The 18,680-nt window shown below is 34.9% G+C and overlaps 1 protein-coding gene across 6 annotated transcripts in view; it reads right to left on the reverse strand.

Moving 5' to 3' along the window:
- The window catches only part of Ralgps2 (Ral GEF with PH domain and SH3 binding motif 2), a 159,423-nt gene that overhangs the window by 25,718 nt on the left and 115,025 nt on the right, over positions 1-18,680 (reverse strand). For all 6 annotated transcript variants that reach the window (XM_046430051.2, XM_046430048.2, XM_046430049.2 and 3 more), the window contains exons 9-13: positions 11,851-11,988; positions 10,309-10,399; positions 5,737-5,804; positions 4,021-4,156; positions 2,953-3,104 (exon numbers count right to left, since the gene is read on the reverse strand). In XM_046430051.2, coding sequence (XP_046286007.1) covers positions 2,953-3,104; positions 4,021-4,156; positions 5,737-5,804; positions 10,309-10,399; positions 11,851-11,988 — 585 coding nt within the window. The remainder of the gene's footprint in view (positions 1-2,952; positions 3,105-4,020; positions 4,157-5,736; positions 5,805-10,308; positions 10,400-11,850; positions 11,989-18,680) is intronic.

Below are 18,680 nucleotides of genomic sequence, written 5' to 3' on the forward strand. Positions count from 1 at the left end.
CTCGCATGTGATTGGTCTACCTCCCTGACTGGGTGTGAGGCGCTCAGACCAGCTGTGTCAGAGCCTTCCCCACCCTTTCCAGGTGCAAGGGCTTGTCCGTGTGGGGGTGTGACTGACCATTGACCTGGAAACCAATCACTGACCCTGACCTTGGAATGCTGTCCCCCTCGACCTTCATTGGATGGAATTTTCCCCTGAATTTTTTGTTCCCCAATAAAAGCCCACTCTCTGGTGTGCTTCTTCCTCTCTCCTGCTGGTCTCTTGTGTAAACCTCGCTAGCGCCAGGTGGCTTGAAGCAGGAGCCTGGAGAAGCCGTCTCTTAGCTGGGCAAGAAAAAGGTAAATTGAGTTTTATGTGTCTTTAGTTTGATCTCACTAGTTAACTTCTATGTTTGGAACCTCTAGTATGAAGCTAGCGTGCTGGTCGCGCGGCAGAGGTCACTAAACAAATTTCTATATCATGTGGCTAAGATGAGAAACTAGAGGTAACATGGTGGTGGTGATGGTGGGATCTTGTAGATTATTTTTTGATTTACAGCATTATGTAGTCAAGATTGAAAACTTTTAAACATAATTAGTATGGCTTATTTGTAGAAAATGTAAGCTTTTCCAGAAGCATAAAGCTCAGAGTGGATCATTTTCCCTTAGCTAAACAAGAATATTTAGGTTATCCAGGACACATACACCACATTAGAGAAGGTTTGAGGCTGTTGTCTCCGCACTGGTATAGACTATTATTGCATATAAAATTTACAACTAAAACCTCCACTTTTTTGTATGCCTATTAATACCTATTATGGTAACAGACTTACTCCTTTTCATGTTAAAGCTAAAGCTTTTGTTTTAAAAAAGAAAATATTTTGGAAGAAAAATGCCCATATAACTTTAATTTACAAACAAGAATGATTTTTTATGTTTAGCTACTTAACAATCTTGGAATAACTAAAATTAAAAAATTAAAAAAAAAATCCCATAAAGGCAAAAAGAGAGTCTGATGGGGAAAAAGTCAAATAGTATGTATCTGACAGGAGTAATTTTAAAAATTATTTTTTTGCTTTATGGGGCATACTGAATTCTAGCTTTTACGTACAAAAAAAATCTTTTTTTTTCCAAAAGTATTTTGTGTATTATTTTTTAAATATTTAAATTATTTTTTAAATATATTTATACATGAGCAACTTAGAACATTAATAAGGAGATATTTCAGGTGCTAAAACTGTCTTTTATTAAAAAAATTTTGTCATTTAATTAGTGGCATTAATCAAAAAGGGAACATTGGATAAACAAGTGGTGAATGGTGCTGGAGAGCTCTGAAGCAATTTCCTTTTCAGAGCTTGGAACTTTGAAGGACTAAGGAAGTCATGATGTGCAAGAAAATGAATCTCCATCTGCATCTTTCTATTGGCTTTTCATGAATAATGAGATGATCATATTAACAATAACAGGCTGAGCCCTCAAGCAACCTGGTAGCTAATCAGAGAGAAAGACATTTTCCCCTTTTATTACTTTTTAAAAATAGTAACAACATAGTATGGGTACATTTTCTAATTATGAAAAAAGAATGTTCAGTTAGAGGATTCAGAAGATCAACAAATGTTTAGGAAATAAAAACAAACCAGATCTTCTTTTAACTTCACATCATTTTCCAATGTGGTCCCCATTTCCTGGGGTCCTTCAGAATAGCTGTTTCCTTATTTCTCATTTTCAAATCTACTACTCCAACCATGGTTTTGCCTCCACATTCTATGAAGCAATTCTCTTGTAGGTTGCCAATGCCTTTATCTTGATGAATCCCCCTGGCCAAGTCCCCTTTCTCATGTGCTATATTGTAGGTGTGGAATGTCCCCAAAGTTACATATATTAAGTCTTAGTCTCCATTAGGCATTACTGAGAGGTGATACAGCCTTTAGGAGGTGGGGACTAGTGGGAGGTCTTCAGGTCACTTGGGGGCATGCCCTGAAGGCAGACTGTGGGACCCTGGTCTTGTTTACTTCTGGCCATGAGGTGAATGGTTTTGCCTTGCAAAGTGTTTCTGCCATTATGTACTGCCTTGCAACAGGCCCAAAACAACAGGGTCAACAGATCATGGACTGAAATCTCCAATGCTGTGAGTCAAAATATACCTTTCTCTTTAGAAGTTGATTTATCTCAAGTATTTGTATAGTGACAGAAAGCTGACTATCATCACCATCTTAGTTCTCCTTTTTGCTTTGGATATTTGCTACATTAGCACTTGACTCTTTTGTGAGACACTGTTTTTTTCCCTGCTTCATTGATCTCCCCTTCATAGTTTCCTTTGACAGTTAATTTTTCATTAAAAAAAACAATTAACTTAACCTCCTAATGTAAGAATGTTCTTATTTATACTCTCTCCCTGGGTGAACTGAACTCAACAAGTTTCATGGCTTGAAATACTGTATATACACTAACTCTCATACTTCTATCACCAGAAACAACATTACTACTACTGAGCTCCAGATTTGTAGTTCAACAACCTGACACTACACAAACTAAACATGTCCCAAATCATTCATGATTCCCCCAAATGGGCCATGCTACACAAGCACCTCACTACCTACAAATGATTGCTCTTCCAGTCCTCTCTACCTTAGTAAGAGTACCAACATCTAAGCAGCTGCTTAATTTGAATAACTTGGAATCATCTTGATTTTACCCTCATCTTCATTCCCAAACACAAACTACACGCAGTTCACCAATCCAGCCAGTTATGTTCTTTTCCCACCAGTGTTCAAGTACATCCCCTTCTGGACTAAAACAGTACTTTAAAAACCATCACAAATTATATGGCCTTTATCCTGTATATAATTGCTACTTTTTTTTAAAATCAAATTTTCTCTACTTATGGTAGTGTTAATGAATTTTATTACAGCTAAATTTTATTTAAATTCTCATTTTATATACTTTGGAAACCTTTTAGAGAAATATTTCTTACCTATTGATATTCCACTAGAAAGAGTAGAACTTTCAGCTTGGCCTCGAGATGGTGCATGGGGCTCCATGACACTATCATCTAACAGATGTCTTGGCCCTGCATTTGGGAACGTTGCACTCTTAAATTCTGCTGTGTTCATTTTATGGATAAAACTGGAAACAAAGAGAAAAATTTCACAACTTTTACTAGGTTACCAATGCAGGATATAAAAAATACTTTTATGTAAAGATTCAGGACATACAAGACTTACCCGTTATCCTGAACTTATTTCTGAACTCTCATAGTAATGAGCACAGATACTACCACAAAAGCTACAAACTAACAGTTTAGGAAAAATTTTCTTTTTAGGAAACCTAGACATATCTACCTATATAATTAGAAAATACTTCAATTCCATCTCGAGCCTAAGGTACATTAAATTGTTAAACATTTTTAGGGAAAAGTTATTCAATTTTCACAAAAACCATGGCAGAGGTGAACATGGTCCCCTTTTTGGAAAAACAATATTGCAAAACGAATGAAGTCAAAGAAAAAATTATTTTCCCTTTGTGTGTATTTAGGAATAATTTTTTAGACCTTATTATTTATTTTAGTTAAGACAAAACAAGAACTGTTTTGATTTAATGGTACACTCCTATCTCAGTTTTATTTATGATGGCTCTTTGTAATGATCATTCACCTCCTTCAAATATGCAGGGTCTGGGGGCTGGGGCAGTAGCTCAGTGGTACAGTGCCTGCCTCGCATGAGTGAGGCACTGGGTTCGATCCTCAGCACCACATAAAAATAAATAAATAATATATAATGTCCACCTACAACTAAAAAAATATTAAAAAAATATAGGGACTGTTGGGGACAGATAATTTCCAAACTCAGGTAATGGAAGAAATAAATTATTTTAGACAAATAAGATATTTTATTTAATCAGAAAGACTAGTATTATTAAAACAAAAAAAACCCACAACCCCAAAACTATGCAAGGACATTATTTTCTGTTCCACTAATAAATAGGAAATAAATTCAACTATAAATAACTTAAAAAATTGAAAGATAAGATAAAGAATGCTGACTTATAACCCAAGCTGTGGCACTTCCTGTGTCCATGTGGAATCAGATTCCGGGGGGAGGGGGGTGTCTGTGGCAGCAAGGCTCCCTCAGCAGCTACACTTTTTCTTCCACTCTGGGGTGATGCTCCTACTTCAGGACCTATGGGTTCAATTAAAAGAGAGAGGGGGAGGAAATTTTCATATTTTCAAATAGTTTCAAAGGATTACTTTATTTTTATTCCCTTGGTTTATAAACAGAGATATAAATTTTAATATAATGTTAGTTCTATACTGACTTGAACATGAGAAATATTTATTTTCTAAATTCTAAAACATGGAATCACAAACCATATAAAAATCCATTAGTTTCCATCTTGCTTGGACTAAGTAGAGGCAGTGTAAATAATTCCTCCACTTACAATGCAAGAAGCAGAATTGAAGAGATTAGATTGGAATCTCACCTCAGAGACAAAATCTGCACTTAATGCCCAGGTCTTGAGTCCCAGGTTCAGTGCTTTTTATTTTTATACATTGCTTCTTTGCTCATTGTTTCAGTTTCCTCTTAGAATGCATTCAAGTTAGAAATTATACTCCTTCATTGACACTTTGCTTGAGTTTATGGGAATAAAAAACTACTCAGAAGCACACAGATCTCCGAAATATTACTTTAAGAATTAAAAGAAATAAAAAACAATAGAAGGGAGATCAGCAGAACAAGTGGGTGGGCAGGGGCAGAAAAGAAGGGAGGGAAAAGGAAGGTCCTGGGGAAGGAGATTGAGGGAATTATGTATATATTCAAATACGGCACAATAAATCTGCTATTAAATATAATTATAATGCATGAATAAAATTTTTTAAGAAAGGAATTTAAAGAAGCAAATTTAAGAGCTGGGGTTATGGCTCAGTGGTAGAGCACTCATCTAGCAAAGTGTGAGGCCCTGGGTTCGATCCTCAGCACCACATAAAAATAAATAAAATAAAGGTATTGTGTCCAACTACAACTAAAAAATAAGTATTAAAAAAAAAGCAAATTTAAGAGATCAAACTGATTGTGCTCTCTCCCAGATACTATCACAACTTGTTCCCTTACTTCTTCACATCATGTTAGATGGGACTTCGAATATTCTTAGAATATACAACAGAAAGCTTGTATGAAGGACTGCACTGGCAATTCTTAAAAAGGTACTTATCAGGCTGGGGACAAAGCTCAGAAGTGGAGTGTTTGCCTAGGAGGTATAAAGCTTTGGGTTCAATTCCCAGAATCTCCCCCACCTCCAAACAAAAGGCTCTTATTAATTATTTCTTAATAGTGAGTGGTTTAATGTTTTTAAAAAATTATTTGTGGTATCAATAATATCCCTATTGTAAGGCAACAGGTAAAGTAGGGACGGATTTTTATATTTGGGTACTTGGCCCAGTAATCAAGTAAACTTAAAAAAACAATTAAAAAAAGAATATTATATTCTTAAATTCTTGTCTATTTTTTTCTGTTGTATCTGTTTTTCTTGATTATGTAACATTTATTTGTGTATTACTGACAAAATACAAGTAACTTTTTAATAAAAAAAAAAACAAGGGAAAAAAAACTGACAAGAAAAGACTGATGGGTTTTATTACCAAAAGCATTTTTTTTTCTCATGCATTACAAGATTGCTAAGTATTTATTTGCTTTGGGGTTTATTCTTTCCTATCAAGTATTCTGATTTATTATTTGGTAAAGACAGAAAGCAACACACTAACCTACTAAGTCTTCCCTGGAAGCAGCAGAACGTGGTGTGCTTGTACCTGGTTCTATCTTCAATGAGAGCCTGAATTTTAAAAACACAAAACACATGGAATGATTAACATTTGACAACATAATATGAATATATTTTCCCATAAGAAAACTTAAAAAAATTTTTTTAAAAATATTTTTCAGTTGTCAATGGATCTTTATTTTATTTATTTATATGCGGTGCTGAGAATCAAACCTAGTGTCTCACACATGCTCTACCACTGAGCCACAACCCCAGCCCTCTAAAAATGTTTTTATAAATTTGTCTGAGCTACATATTTTTCTTCCAGAGCAACCCTAAACTAAGATGTTAGACTCCTATCTCTCTCATCCAAAGTTATATTACAGTTATTCCAGGAAATATTAGGGAGAAGAAAAACATTAAAATGTTATATACATATATATTTTTATAATTAAAAAAAATTTAGTTATAAATGGATTTAATACCTTTATTTACTTATTTATCTATTTATTTATTTTATGTGGTGCTGAGGATCAAACTCAGTGCCTCACACAAGCTCAGCAAGCATTCTACCACTGAGCTACAATGACAGCCACGATATGTTATATTTAAAAACACAAATGTCTCCCTAACATCCCAAAGGTGCCACTAAATTAAGAATCTTCACATGTAGTATTTAACATATGATGCAAGTTATTTCTAGCATCAACTTATCAAAAGAATATACAAAGAAAAAGGCTGTTTGCAAAATTCCTAGTAAGTCCATGTCCTAAATAAAGTTTCTTATTAGTTTTTGTTTTAAAAATATTTATTTTAGTTATAGATAGACACAATAATTTTATTTATTTATCTTTTTATGTGGTGCTGAGGCTTGAACTCAGGGCCCTCACACATTCTAGGCTCTACCACTGAGTCATAATCCCAACCCTTTTATGTCTTTGAATTCTACTTAGGATAATATATCCAGTTTTGAATTTCATAGCAGAAGAAGTTATGATTTCTATCAGTGGAGGCAATTTTGGGAAACAGAATACCAAAAATGGTAGAAAATGCTTTGTTATAATAAATGAAATCTAATATTACTAAGACTTTGAAAATTAATAAAGACTATTTAGATTCTATTGACTGGAATTTCACAATGATAAACAAATCTAATGTAGGCTCTTATTTTAAGTAATTATTTCCCTGATAACCTGGGAGGGAATTAAATATGATTATATTCCAAATATCTGACAATGTAAAATGAACATAATAATTAGATGAATGATTAACCAGAACTCTCAGCTCCTTTTCTTTTCTTAGGGTAGTTTGTTTATTCAGGTACAAACTATACTGTATTCACTCATCTGACAAATATTTACTGAACACCTGCTTTGTGTTAGGCACTGTGCTCAGCAGTATTATGTAAAAGGGAGAAGGCAGATGTGGTATCCCTGCCCTCTGAAGCTTACAGTACAGTAAGTGAAAGACAAAGAAGTAAACAAAACAACCACAATTTCCTAACCCAGTGCCAGAACAGAAAGAACAAAGGGGAGCTTCCTGGCGAATCACACTGTTATCTGTAGGAGCTGATAAATGACAGCTGTATACAAAGCAGAAGCATCTTAAAGGCCACAGTAGTGACTGCTACTCTGTTGCTTATAATATCATCAAAGCACCATAAACTAAGTGATGCCAATTCATCAAGAAAAGATAAAGCCTGGTATTAAAATTAAACAGATTTTCACCCTGACTAAAAGATATGTATGTAATCTGTATACTTACACTGGCTATTTAGATGAAGTAGTGAAAAACAAAGGTCTTTAAGTAAATGAAGTCATTTTTACTTAAATATACTCCATCATAAAAATCATTTTTAACTAATAATTTTAATGGCTCTTAAAATTCTCTTAACTCTCAACATTTAATTAGTAGGCTGATGCAATATAATTTGATTTTCAGAAAAACAATGTACCTTTCTCCGGTCTCTCATATGATGTCCCAACACCACCAAATGATCTGAGTTCCCTAAGCAAACAGTTTCTTGCCCCATCTTCCTGCTCATTCTATCCCTAGAGTACCTCTTGTCCCTCCATGTGCTGCCACTCACCTGTTAAGTGCAGCCTTAGGTGACACTGTCTCCTGCAGCTATCCATGTTTCTATTCCCTTTACTTTTCCTTTAAAGTTGGGTCAGGTGTCCCCTTATCTATGCTGCTGTAGCATCCTGGGCATAGCTCTACTATAGTACTGTTTCAATGTTCTGAAATCATCTGTTTTAGATGCATTAGACTGAGCTTCTCGAGGGCAAGAACAACATCCTTCTTTATAATCCCAGCAACTGACATAGTAATCAGACCATAACAAATGCTTCATCAATATTTGTTAAATTCATATAATGAGAAGGCTGTTCTGGTTCTGGTCACTCATAAAAACAAAAGTTAACAGCATCAGGCTTCCTATAAATATGAAGGTATACACATCAGCTCTGGGCAGTCAGAACTACTTAATAGTGCCAATGGCTAAGTCTGTCTTTTCAACAAAATAAAAATTTGAATAAATATCACACTTTTACTGATGTCAGTAAAAAATTACCATCTTTATAACTGTGCAAAATTTTCTGAGAATTCATTTCCACTTTTTAAAAATCTAGTGGTTTCTTGAGATAGATAGAAAATTTTAATAGATACTCAAAGTTTCAGTTTTTTTTTTTAATATTTAAATTTTTTAGTTATCAGCGGACACAACATCTTTGTTTGTATGTGGTGCTGAGGATCGAACCTGGGCCGCACACATGCCAGGCGAGCGCGCTACCGCTTGAGCCACATCCCCAGCCCTCAAAGTTTCAGTTTTAAGACAACTATTCTACAGCTCATTGGACAAATTGTTAAGTGTTTATTACGCACAAGTTCTATGTTAGTAACGAAAGAGAGATGGAAAAAATAGTGGAAAAAATAAAAGACACAGATGATTGAACTCAAGAAACTTACAACCTAGCACAACAGATTTGTGAAACAAACTCCAGACTTAAAAAACTGACCTCATATATTTTCAAATGAGTTACTACATAAAAAAGCCTTTTGTAAAATGAAATTTGGTGTGGGACTAAAAAAAGTAGTATTATGGTGTGTGTACAGGGGTTGGGGAAGATGGTAATAAAGGTGTTTCTGAGCATTAATGATACTTTTAATATATACCCAGAATTTCAGCTTTCAATGGGACTAATTCTGTTCTATAGAAATTTTAAAATTCTTAAAACCTACAGAACAAGGAAGTTGAAAATCACTGATTTTCAAAGAGGTTAAAAAAATATTTATCAATACTAAAAACAAAAACAAAACCAAACCAAAAAAAAAAAAAACCCCTCATATTTTACTTTGATAAAATTTAAAAACATGACCTTTAATTGGTGAAAATTTATGTGGAAGACATGAAATTCAATTTGGAAGCTTTGAAACAACTAGCATAATGAAGTTAAGCAAAGGTTGGGCATGGTGAAGTGCACTTACAGTCCCACTCAAGAGACAGGAGGATCACTTGAGGCCAGGAATTTAGAAACAGCCTTGGCAATATAGCTGGATCCTGCCTCTATTGAAAAATTAAAAAAGAAAAAAAGAGCTAGGCAAAAAGAAGGAAAAAAAATATATGTATTCAAGTTAACAAATGAAGCTAAAGGAAAAATGAGAAGCCGCTATCGAAATAAGCTCTTAATCCTTCCATCCTTTAAAAAGCAGGTATGATGTAAAGTTGTATCACTGAAAACTGTAATCATCCTTGGGAAACACAGTGGATGGTAAGGAGAGAAGAAAAGGCATCAGGTCTTTGCAAGGGGAGTTTTTTAAGTTTTCATAAAGTACTTGCAATGATAAAGAGAAAAGGTCTATATTGGAGCAACTCATCAATAATCTAGAGGTAAGGTTCAATAATCTCTCAATCCCTGAAAACTGGAAACAAACTCTAAGATGTGTCCAAAAATAACTGTTAAAAACAGTCTTTTGGGGGTAGGGTTGTGGCTTGCCTAGCATGCATGAGACACTTGGGTTTGACCCTCAGCACCACATAAAAATAAAATAAAGGTATTATGTTGAGCTGGGGTTGTGGCTCAGTGGTAGAGTGCTTGCCTAGTATGCATGAGGCACTGGGTTCAAACTCCAGTACCACATAAAAAAACTAAACAAAATAAAGGTATTGTGTCCATTTACAACTAAAAATATTGGGAAAAAAAAGATATTGTGTCCACCTAACAATATCTAAAAAAAAGGAATGATTTTTCTATTTTGTAGACTGTTTAATTTTTCTATTAAAAGATCAATTTCCATTAAGATTCAATGATTGAAGATAGCAAAAGGAAGAAATTGAAAATCTGAATTATTAAACCTCAGCTCTCTACAACTTGAGAAGGATAAAATACTTTTTAATAAAGGAACAGATCAGGTATTTTTATAATGGTTCAATCATACCAAGTGATTAAAAAGAAATATAAGCACCTTTACCACTGTTAACATACCACTAGATTGTGGGATTTAGATATTTAAATAGATGGGGATGGAAGTGTAGAGAACAGGGCAAAGTACAAATCCATTCTGAAGATCAACTTACTTGTAATTATCATCTTCCACAAATTTTTGTAGTTCCTCTATATATTGAACAGAGTTCAGGTATTTTTGAACATGAGGCAACATGGGAATATCTAGGCAAAAGGTGATAAGTAATTATCAGATAAAGTATATCTTAAGGCGAACTCTCAATATTAAGCTAAGAAAAATAATTAAAGGTAAACTAAGTCCATATGGCATCAAAATTAAAATTAATTCTAGAAGGACATTATTGAGATTAACTTTATTTAAAATAAAACCGAAGATAATTTGGGTGGGAGGTACCGAAGATAATTTAGAAAGCTGTAGGTGCACGTTGCTTATATAGAAAACAGCTCCAATTACAAAGCCCCACATATTTGAGAAATTTCATGGAAAATAATCAGAGACTTCACTGTTTTACATATAATGCCTCAACTCAATGCACAAAGTGAAGGCAGTTATTTTTCTTTTTAAAAAACTTGGCTTCCATTTATAAATGTGTCTCCCACTCCCATTATAAATTTCAAGTAAGACTAAGTTAACATTACAATGTAGTGTTATGTTTAAAAACAAAAATGGGAAAAAGAACAGAATAAAGGATCATTTCACTTTCATTAAGATCCTATTACCCTCTCTCCAATCCACTATCCCTTTTAAGAAGCTTTTGAGGTTTTCTTAAAAGTATAGATGTATACATGCAAAGTTAGCTTTAAAACACATTTATTTAAAATAAAATAATGTAAACTTTTACAATTTTATTATTTTACTTATTTTTTAATGTGGTGCTGAGGATGGAACCAGTGCATTACACATTCGAGGCCAGTGCTTTACCACTGAGCCCCAGCCCCAGCCTGACACATTATTTTTAATACCATAAAAATTATGCATCAACAATCTAACTTTATTCCCTATCAAAATAAAAACATTCAAACATTTTTTTTAAAAATTCTCTTTTCTAATCATTTAGGCTTATTTATTATTAGTCTGTCTTACATCATTCCATAAAATACACCTTGAACAAAATTGTTTGTTTACTCAATATCTGACTTAAGAAAGCTAATAATAATAACAGTTCCTAACTGTTATTAGGAACAATGGTCTCAGCTACTTTCCTAATTGGGAAACATATCAACTATTTATAGACTGCAGAGAGCAAATGAGATCAAGATAATAGAAAATAATTTTATGAATTTTCATAAAGGGCTAGAATAACTGTGAAGTGGTAATATTACTTATTGCCCCTGTGCTTTGTTAGCAGAAAAGCAAAAAGATTTAAAAAATGAAAGATCAAACACTAAATTCTCCAATTCTTTAAGAACAATCTTAAAAAGGACAGGGGGAATAGCTCATTTGTAAGGCATCCCTGGGTTCAATGCTGGGGTGAATATGGAAGTGGTTACATAGTAAATGGACAAACAAAAGAACTCTTATTTTCCTTTATGTTATAGTGGAGATGAGAACTTGATGCTCCCTGCTGCATGAGAAGTGGTCATCAATGTGTCAGTGAATCAATGGAATCACAGCACAGTAAGGGCTTAGACAGAACTGTTCCCCAGAAACTTACCATATTCACAGGACTGCTGTAAATCAGAAATTATTCGAAGGATGTTATTCATTAAATTTGATCTTTGCTCATTTTCTAGAATGCTGCCAGTTGATGGGTATGCCGAATCAATGTATGTTAAATCTGACAAATAGATACCTGAAACAAAATTTTGGACACATTGATATGCTAGCTTGGAAAAGCATGACAGAGCGAGGGAGGGAAGAAGCTAGTTTACAGATTTCAATATATGCCATACTTAGAATATACTGTTATTAACATAATAACAATGGGACCACCTGGGACTTGTATGTCCATAAAGTTGGAGTCAGACATGCATGTAATATGTTTTTTGTAAACGTCTTCCTATGAACCTTTTTTATGTATGGTTTAAAGTTGCAACTAAAAACTCCAGCATGGATGGGACTTAATGGAAAGAAGTTGAGCTCCTGAACAGGCTCTGCCAATGACTAAGTTGTGTGGTAGAGAAAGTCATCTCAATGTCCGAACCTCAGTTTTTACATTTATACAACCATTACCTATTTTTGAAGTTTCCTTATGGTCTGAAGAAGTTACCTTGGCCAGCCTGGCCAGTGCTTTGCATAGGGAAGTTATTTACTATCAGTCTTTTACCCCTACCTTAACCATTATCCAGGTCTTAACCACCTTGAAAATTGTCTCCATCAGGTAGAAACGTCTTAAGTTTCAAAGATCGACATTTTGATTTCTGAAAGTGTTTATGCGAATACAAATTAGCTTTCCTACCTTTCCTTGTTCTCTGTACCAATAAAAATAATACATATCCCAAAATAATTTGGTTTCATTAGTCCCAAACATGGAAGGTCACTCATTAAAAATATTTCCTAAGAGTTTACCATGCACATGTAGAATGTGTAAGACAACTATACCTGAAGAGAAAAAATATATACTTCCCTAACTTTTACCTTACTATTTCACTTTCATAAATTTTCAGGGAAAATGCAACCAAAATTTCAAAACCTAATGCCCTCTATATAAGCCCTGTTTTTTCCCCCACCTTGGGTGTTTTCTAGACACATCTCTGCCCATTCAAAATCTTACATATCCAACTATTCTCTAGTTTTCTTACACATTTCAAGAAATATTTAGAATCTGTCTAGTTTTTATAGATGAAGAGCCCAAAAAACACAGTTATTAAAAGGATATATCTAATGTCACGCATCCTGTTAGTGACAGAGTTAGATCTCAGAAGTTTCACTTGCAGCCTAGATTAAAAACGAAACAAACCCACTTGAATCAAAGTGTGAAATATGATATATCAAGAACTACGTAATGTTTTGAACAACCAACAATAAAAAATTGAAAAAACAAAACAAAACATACTAAACTGGGTGCAGAGGGTCCATGCCTATGAATCCCATTGCTTAGTAGAGCGAGGTAGGAGGATTCAAAGTTCATGGCCAGCATAGGCAACTTAGCAAGACCAGATCTCAAAAAATAAAAGGGATGGGGATATAGCTCAGTAGTAGAATATCCATAGGTTCAATCCCCAGTATTAAAAAACAATTGCACTCTATTAAAAACTTATGCATTATTTATACTATTTTCTTAATAACTTTTATGACTACATAATCTCTTCAGTTGTTTACATTTTCTCATCTGTTGAAGATTATAAACTTGTTTAAGGCAGTTGCTCTTTTTAATTTTTGTAGTTGTAGATGGACAGCATGCCTTTATTTGTTTCATTTTTTTGTGGTGCTAAGGATTGAACCCAGTGCCTCACAGACGCTAAGCAAGTGCCCTGCCACTGAGCCCAGCCCCAGCCCCAGTTGCTCTATCTTGCACTCTTAGAAAATCCTGGTTAATGTTTTAACTACAGGTGGTATTTAATGCAAGATAACAGGTTGGCATCTTTGCACCATTCATCTTCCCTGAGTAACTCTTTATAGAATGTTTTAAGTCACCTGGAAATATTATTTTCCCCTAGGTCTTCAAATGACCTACTTCCTGGATCTTTCTGACTTCCTCCAATCTCAGAGAAGAATTCCCTTGTCTTCTTTTTAAATATGAACTGAGATTTTGAATGTGAATGTGAATAACTATTATCTCCTTCCAAATACCACTGCTCTCTCTGCTCTTAGTTGCTCCTCTCTGGCTCCTTTCTGAGAGCCAACACATACATAGTTCTCTCCTGTTTAAGAAAACAAAAATCAAAGCAACCCTTCCTTCAAATCTGGTCCCATCCTCAAGAAAGGAACCTTCCCATATACCCTCAACAAACATCTTGAAAGAGAAATACAGAACAGCATGCTTATTTATTTTATTTTCTATTTTAATGTAATATTTGATGCACATCAAAGTTTACATGGGTCAGAAAAAATTGTGAAAAACTTTGAAATGGGCAAAAAAAGATTACGAAGTATCCCTTATGTTCAGCGCATCATTTTGGCCCTACATGTTGCTGAAGCCCAGTAATAATACAAATTCTTTTCTTTTCTTTTTTTTAGTAATAATACAAATTCTTGACCCAAACAATGCCAATGAATTATGTCCAGTGGGATATAACTGACTATTGCCCTTGGATACTGACCAATTCTGCAACTATTTGTTAATTCATTTCAGCATTCCTAACTTTTACATGTGCTATTAACTTTGAAGCATCCCTTGAAATGGTTTCATCTTCCTGATTCCCTTATAAATTTAATGACTTAAAATGTTTTGACACATATTGATTTGGCATTTGTGAGAGAATCATGAATTTATCTTTAAAACAATTCATTAATGTTTGTCAAAGACTACAATTTAAGAATCATAGCATCCCTAAGGAGAGCGAAAATGTTCCTTAAGGAAATAACACAGGATGTCAGCACATGTACCTCAATAATAGCAGTAAAAGATACATTAAAAGTGGCTGGGAGCAGTGGCCCCTGTAATCCCAGTAGCTTGGGAGGCTGAGGCAGGAGGATCTTGAGTTCAAAGCCAGCCTCAGAAACGTAGTGAGGCACTTAGCAACTCAGCAAGATCATCTTAAATAAAATATAAAAAAAAGGGGCTGGAGTTGTGGCTCAGTGGTAGAGTGCTAGCCTGGCATGTGTGAAGCAATGGGTTTGATTCTCAGTACCACATATAAATAATGAATAACATAAAGGTCCATCAGCATCTAAAAAAAATTTAAAAAATATATACATATAAATAAAGGCTGGAGATGTGGCTCAGTGGTTCAAGCACCCGTGGGTTTAATCCTCAGTAGTAGTAGTAGTAGTAGTAGTAGTAGTAGTAGTAATACATTAAAAGTAACACGAAACAAATTAAAGCCAAGTTTTATTCACAAAAGTTCTATGCAAAAAAAGGTCATTCACACCAGGAGGATCCAAGTTTGAGGCCAGCCTCAACAATTTAGCAAGGCCCTCAGCAACTTAGTAAGATCCCGTTTCAAAATAAAAAGTAAAAATGGGCTGGCGCTGTAGCTCAGTGGTAAAGTGCCCCTGGGTTCAATCCCCAGTAGCAACAAACAAACACACACACACACACACACACACAAAAATCATTCCCTACTGATGACATCCGAGGCAGCTTCGAGGTAGAAGGGCACTTAATGGGCCAAGTCTCACCATTCTTCACTAAATCCAGATGATAATAGCCACTGCTGCACGTGAGGATTATTTCAAAAGTGTTTATCTGGGCGTGATGGCACATGCCTGTAATCAATTCCAGTGGTGCAGGAGGCTGAGGCAAGAGGATCATGAGTTCAAAGCCAGCCTCAGCAAATAGCGAGGAGCTAAGCAATGCAGTGATACCCTGTCTCTAAATAAAATAAAGATAGGGCTGGGGATGTGGCCCAGTGGTCGTGTGCCCCTGACTTCAATACCGGGTACCAAAAATAAAACAAGTGTTTATTCTAAATAGATGTGTTTAAATAAAATATGGCTTTATAAAAAAGAACCAGAATATTATCAGTACTGTTCCATCTACCTATATGCTCCTTCCTTCCAAAAGTGACCACTATTCTCAAGATTCCCCTTTGCCCCAACACAAGCCTGTATCCCCCCACGATATACAATTTACATTTGCTTATGTTTGAATTTAAAAAAATCATTTTATGTGTGTGATTAAACTTGAATATTTGTATAGTCAGAAAATGTCTGGTATATTCTAAGTAATTTATAAACATTTAAAAAATAATTTTTTAAAAATATGGTCTGTTATTGCTGTGTCTCACTTTTTTATTATTGTTTCTGCTATTAAATGCCCCTGTAATTTCTTATATTGAGAATAAACCAATTTGTGACTGTATCACAATCTGCTTACTAATTTTATCTGACAGACTTCTGAATTGCTTTCCTCCTTCCTCTATGTTGCCACAGACACCTATTGCGCCTCTCGTGCACATGTGCAGAATTTCCCTGCAAGCCTCCCACTACCAGAACTGCTAAGGCTCAGAGGTCTATTAATATTCAACTTTACAAGATGATACCAACATTATTTTTCAAAGCTTTACCAATTCATGCTACCACTGACAATACGTTTCTATTGATTCATATCTATGCAAACATTTGGTATTATTAATCTGCCAATCTTATCAGTATAAAATGGTATCTTAATGGTGTCTTAATTTTCATTTCTCATTCATTTCTATGTTTTAGTACACTGTGGATACTGATCCATTTGTTAGTTAAATTTTATCCAATCATTTCTTAACCCACTAAATAACCTGAACTATCTATCATGCTTCTAAAATTTATTTTGGCAAATCCATTAATGACTTCCTTATTCTAAATCTAACATCTCTTTGGTCTCCTCCTCCTACCTCATCTCTCTGCAATATTTTAACCATTCCCTTCTCCTTGGTTTTTCCCAGCTTGAACTTTCCTAGACTCCTTTTTTTTTTTGCTTTCATTCTTCTTTTTCCTCATGTTCCCTGGAAGTTTTATTTCCCATGGTTTGTCATTTAATCTTCTCATTTTACACGTACTTGCTCTGTGAAATCTTGGTTCTACAGCTTCAGGTACTACCTAATTGCTGATGAAGTTTCAGATCTCTGTATAGAACTGAATTCCCAATTTTCATTTTCAACTTAACAAGTCAAACCAACTATTATTTGTTTCTAAACATCTGCCATTTCAATTTCCTGTGTTGGTTAGTGATAGTACTTACTGCTCAAGTAAGAAAGTTCAAAATTGCTTAAATAAAAAGCATAAGAAGTATTTAACTATCTCATATTTTACCCAAATTAAACGCAGTGACTAAAATGTAATCACTGAATGACCAAGTAATGTATTATATGAAATACATCAGAGGCTAGAAGTTGGCAGCCCATCTGTCCTACTGTTTTTAAAATCAGGTAAAACATAGGAAAAATCTGAATGATTCTCTTTTCCTGAAAAATGGAAGACTTTAAAACACTGTTTCAGAATCCTTTATGGCCACCACTGAGGTATCTCTGAGAAGGGGCAGAACCCTTTAAGCTAATGGTAAGAATTCCTGTTCATTTAACCTTCATTTTCCTTTGTTATCTTACTTCTGATGTTCTTCGTTTATTTATAACCTGCTTCATTCTTGTTTAGAGCATTTGCCTTTATTAGGCCTTTAGTATGCAATCCCTGGTAAATACCTGTATGACATATAGGAAGAATCTGAAGAAACAACTTGGTAGAAGAGATAGAAACTAAACTCAGACTTTACTCCTGCCCCTTTCTTTTTTGGTACCAGGGACTGAACCCAGGGAGGGCCTGGTTCATGCTAGGCAGGTGCTCTATCCCTGAGCTACACCCCCAGCCCTGGCACAGATTTTAAGTAAAGAATGTAGACCTATAGGGGCTATGGGGAAGAGAAAAACAGAACAAGCTAAGGCAACAAGGCGGGGAGAGCACATGGTATGTACCTGAAGCAGGAGTCTAAAGGCTCTATCTAGAAGCAGCATTCAGCAACTGGGTAATCCAGTAGAGGGTGGCATAATGCTTTGGCATTAGGTTCAAATCCCACTTGTACTTCTCAGCACTAAGTACTAAGCCAAGTCACCTGAGCTGCCTGTTTGTGTTTCCCCAGCTATTGAATTACTTAATATTCCTTGCTTTAATGAAACACAATAGCATAGTTGGTACTCAATACTTATTAATTCCCTCCCCAGGACCCTGTTTTCATGTAGGAGAAACTGGGCCAGAAGACAGTGAAGTGATTTGTCTAAGTCCACACAGCTAGTGGGGAGCTGGAGCTCCCTGTGTTTTACATTCAGCTCAGGGCTGTTTGTTTTTAAATGGCAGCACGTCAACTAATAACTAGAATAACCTTATTTAGACAAGAGTGGTCATTTTGCAGGAGAATGTGACATTATATAACTTCAGAATTTAAAAGTGTTAGGTTTCTGAAATTTCACTTATTTTTGGTAATTATAGAGAAGTTTTATCCTAAGAAACATTACACAGTAAGATAAAACATATCACAACAACATGAAGTTTTTTATAAGTTTAAAATCTTCTGAAATGGCATTTTTTTTTAAAGTAAAATGCTTAAAAATTCTTGTAGGCTATAAAGAACATTATTATTATTTAGGTGGCTGCCTCCTTGCAAATCCTAACCCCTCTTCTTTGTAACAAAAGCCAAACTCATCAGCCTGCAACTACTTCTAAAATGCAGTTGAGCACTATTTTTTCAGCAACTTAAAATCTCTCTGGCCAGCAGACTAAAATGTTTGTTTTATAATTGCCCACTGAACTATAAAATGATAGTCTGTTTCCAGATGGTGCCCTTCCTTCAACCTGCACACAATCTCCCCTTGTTCAGAGCTACGCAACCTCCTGCTGATCCCACCACCCCCACCCCTATTTAAGGCTACAGAGAGGAAATCCTAAGGAGGAGGAGACTTTCCCTCCTAG

The sequence above is a fragment of the Marmota monax genome, unplaced genomic scaffold, assembly GCF_021218885.2.
Source record: "Marmota monax isolate L192 unplaced genomic scaffold, Marmota_monax_Labrador192_F-V1.1 WCK01_AAM20220418_F8-fsc00055, whole genome shotgun sequence".
In the NCBI taxonomy this organism is placed as follows: Eukaryota; Metazoa; Chordata; class Mammalia; order Rodentia; family Sciuridae; genus Marmota; species Marmota monax.